General features: G+C 37.3%; 1 protein-coding gene across 1 annotated transcript; it reads right to left on the reverse strand.

The window, feature by feature from the left end:
- Positions 1–591: 591 nt before the first annotated feature.
- LOC120089883 (transcription factor SPT20 homolog) lies at positions 592–2,667 on the reverse strand. Its single transcript, XM_039047309.1, has one exon. The coding sequence runs from the start codon at positions 2,106–2,108 to the stop codon at positions 798–800; it is 1,311 nt and encodes a 436-aa protein (XP_038903237.1). The 5' UTR covers positions 2,109–2,667; the 3' UTR covers positions 592–797.
- Positions 2,668–3,352: the final 685 nt, after the last annotated feature.

Consider the following 3,352-nt stretch of genomic DNA (forward strand, 5'->3'; position numbering starts at 1 on the left):
TGGAAATTAATGAGTTTACGAAGAATTTTATTTTATTTTATTTTATTGTTAAAATTAAATAAATAATAGTTTTTAAAAATTTGTTGTTTTCTTAAATTTTGCGAAGTGTATTTTTTAAGAAAGGTAGAGAACTCATCAAAGGGAGGAAAATAAGAAAAGAAAAAAAAAACTTCCAAATATTTTATGTAGTTTGATTGAAGATTCAAATAAAATCAGAAAAGAAAAAGATATGAGGTAACAATTTTAGGGGATGTTTGGAGTAAGAATTATCATCAAAATATAATAATCACCTCTTGTTACAGTAAAAACTATTTCAAAACCTATTAACACTATTTCAAAATATTTTCTATTTACTATAATTCTTACTATTTTACCTTCATATACCTTCATATTTTTTTTATTGACTAATTTTTTAGATAATTATTTTAAATAATAAAATATCTATATTAATAAATAGCGTAGTTAACTTTACAAGAAGAATCAACAAACTAAAAAAAATATTTAACTTTAATAAGAATGAATATATATTAATAAATGAAAATGTTCGGAAAGGTCAGAGAATGAAAAAGAAGAATAGAGGATCAAGATGGCTTGTGGGGAGCCTTCTTAGGATCATCCGACATCTATCAGACAAGATGTTCATCGATAATAAATTTCGAACCCAGAAAAAAATAAAATTAACCAAACGGGATTTACACTTCTCTAAATTACATTACAACCCCCACAAATTCAAAACCCCTAAATTTTAAATTCTAAATTCTAAACCCTAATCCTAATCCTTTTCTTCTTCTTCTTCTTCATCCTGTAATCGATGATGGATCCCCTCGCTTGTTCGACGAATGCTGCTGCTGCTGTTGCTGATAATGATGCATACTCATCAAATCCAACTCCTTCTGCTTTACCATCAGCATCATCCTCTCGTTTTCCAGCCTTCTCTTCTCATTCTCCAGCTTCGCCCTCTCCATATCCCTCTCCTTCTTGCTCCTGAACTTCACCCATTTTAGCCTCTGTTTCTCCAGCTCGAATGCTTGCGTTTGATAGCTCACTTGCTGTTCTTCAAGCTGAATCAACCTGCTCTTCATCCATTGCTTCTTCTCCCATGGACTCCTCCCGCCGTCCTGTACAACTCCCATCACCTCCGCACTCAACTGCTGCATCCCCGCCGTAATCCCCCCTTTCCTCGCTCTCTTCCTCGATTCCGTTTCCTCCTCCTCTTCTTGCCTTCCTTCAATTTCCTCATCCTCTTCCTCCTCCTCCTCCTCCGATTCGTCGTCTTCCTCCTCTTCCTCCTCTTCATCTCCGCTTTTCGAACACTCGCCGGCCGCTACAGCGGCGGCGGAGGTCGTAGTCTCTGTCGCGTGGAAGCATCGTTGCTGTTGTTGTTGTTGTGGAAGGTGGGATGGTTCTGCTGCGGTGTCCGGCGAGGGGTGGGTGGTGCCGTGACGGCAAGTGTTGTGGTAAGCGCACATTTCTCTAAAAAAAAGATGTTTAGAATTGAGTAGTTTTCGTACTTCTTCTTTCGTTTTCGGTGTTAATTCCATTGAATCTAGTAACGTTTGATTTTCAACGACTTTGCAGGCTGTGCCCTTCCCCAAAATATCGTTAACCCGTTTATATCTTTTGTTTAAATCGTTGAATTTGTCTTCGCATTGCTGTGGTGAAACGTAGAATCCTTTTTCCATCATTGCTCTGGATACCGATTTCCATTTCCCCTTCTTTTGCAGTAACCCCACTGGTTTTTTCTTCCCGGCGTGATCCGCCGGCTCCGACCCACCTTCGTCGCCGATGTAGAACACCGCCGTAATCAGCAACCTAACCATCATGTCCGTCCATTTCATCCTCTGCCACGGCGAAATTTTCTTCTTGCCATCTCCGTTACTGTCATCCGCCGCAAACCCCTGCTCCTCGTCGTCACTAATATTCGACTGCTGCGGCTTAGGCTTCGTCGGATAGGGGTATTTCAAGGAGACCGGCGGCGGCTGTTGGTGGTGGTGGGGGTCGTGTGAGACATAAGATACGATTGGAGGGTGATGTAATTGGTGAGGATTTGGGGGATTTGTTGGGTTTTGATGAAGTGGTAATTCCAATCCCAACATTGACGAATTCATGCCTGAAAAATCCCTCTCCTCCTCCTCCACTACCCACCCACCCCACCACCGCCGCCGCCGCCGCCGCCTAAACTATTGTTTTCCATTAAAACCACCCCCCAATTCTTTCGATTAGCCGTTTCTAAATCAAGAAATAGAACCAAACCCAGATACAGAAACTCGTAACGTCAACAAAAAACCGTTGTTAAAATGAGAGAGAAGAATGGTGGGTTTATTGGAAGGAGTGAGAGAGTATATGGTATATAGATAGAAGAAGGGGCAGCCGGTTTTGGGAGAGCGGATTGTGGTATTGGGTTGACAGAAAACCGCCCATGGTTTTGGTAGGCAGTGGTGTTAGAGGAAAAACTGGAAACCCACAGGATAGAAGAAAACTGGGCAGTGGAGAAACGAAAATGGGTTTGAGAAATCAGCTCGCCCATTAGACCCATTGCCATTCCACGTACGTTTCTCGAAATCCACAAACTTCCTTTTTCTCTTCTTTTCTTTCTTTTTTTTTTCCTGCTTCTTTCTTCCTCTTCAGTCAACTCTTTTTCCTTTTTAGGGTTTTATAGAGTTTAGTGGGGGTTTATCATTGTTTTGGGATTTAGATATATTTTCCTTTCCTAAAATATCTGTCTTTTTTTATGTTTATATATTTGTTAGAATTTAAGCAATTATCAACTTATATCTAAATGTTGAATTTCACGATTGTATTGATTTAAATTCTGTGAATTTTGAAAGTTGTAAAAAAAATTTCAAATTTTGATGAGTGTATCAATTTGAACTCTAAACTTTCATAAATATATCATGAATTTTCATAAGTGTATTCTACTAAAATATAATTGATGGTTTAAATTGATATAGTTACAAACGTTCAAGGATCAAATTGATACACCCACAAAAGCTTAGGATTTAAATCGATAAATTATTAATTTGGGGTTTAAATTGATACAAGAAGATCCAGAATTTAAATTAATTCATTTATTAATTTAAATTAATACAACTTCTAAAATTTAGAATATAAATTGATATTTGCCTTTAAAATTTTATTTTGGGTACAAAAGTTGAATGAGGTGTGAGGTAGATATTCTTAAATCAAGGTTATGTTCAAATATGTGGTGAAAATCAACTTTGAACTTTGTGAGGATGGTTCTACCATTTTTTTTTATAATAATTATAAAAATGGAGATCGAACTTTCAACCTCTAGAAAGAAAATCTATGTAAATTATTATTGAACTAAATTTATTTTGACAAATAGTTTCTT

This window comes from Benincasa hispida, chromosome 11 (assembly GCF_009727055.1).
Source record: "Benincasa hispida cultivar B227 chromosome 11, ASM972705v1, whole genome shotgun sequence".
Lineage (NCBI taxonomy): Eukaryota > Viridiplantae > Streptophyta > Magnoliopsida > Cucurbitales > Cucurbitaceae > Benincasa > Benincasa hispida.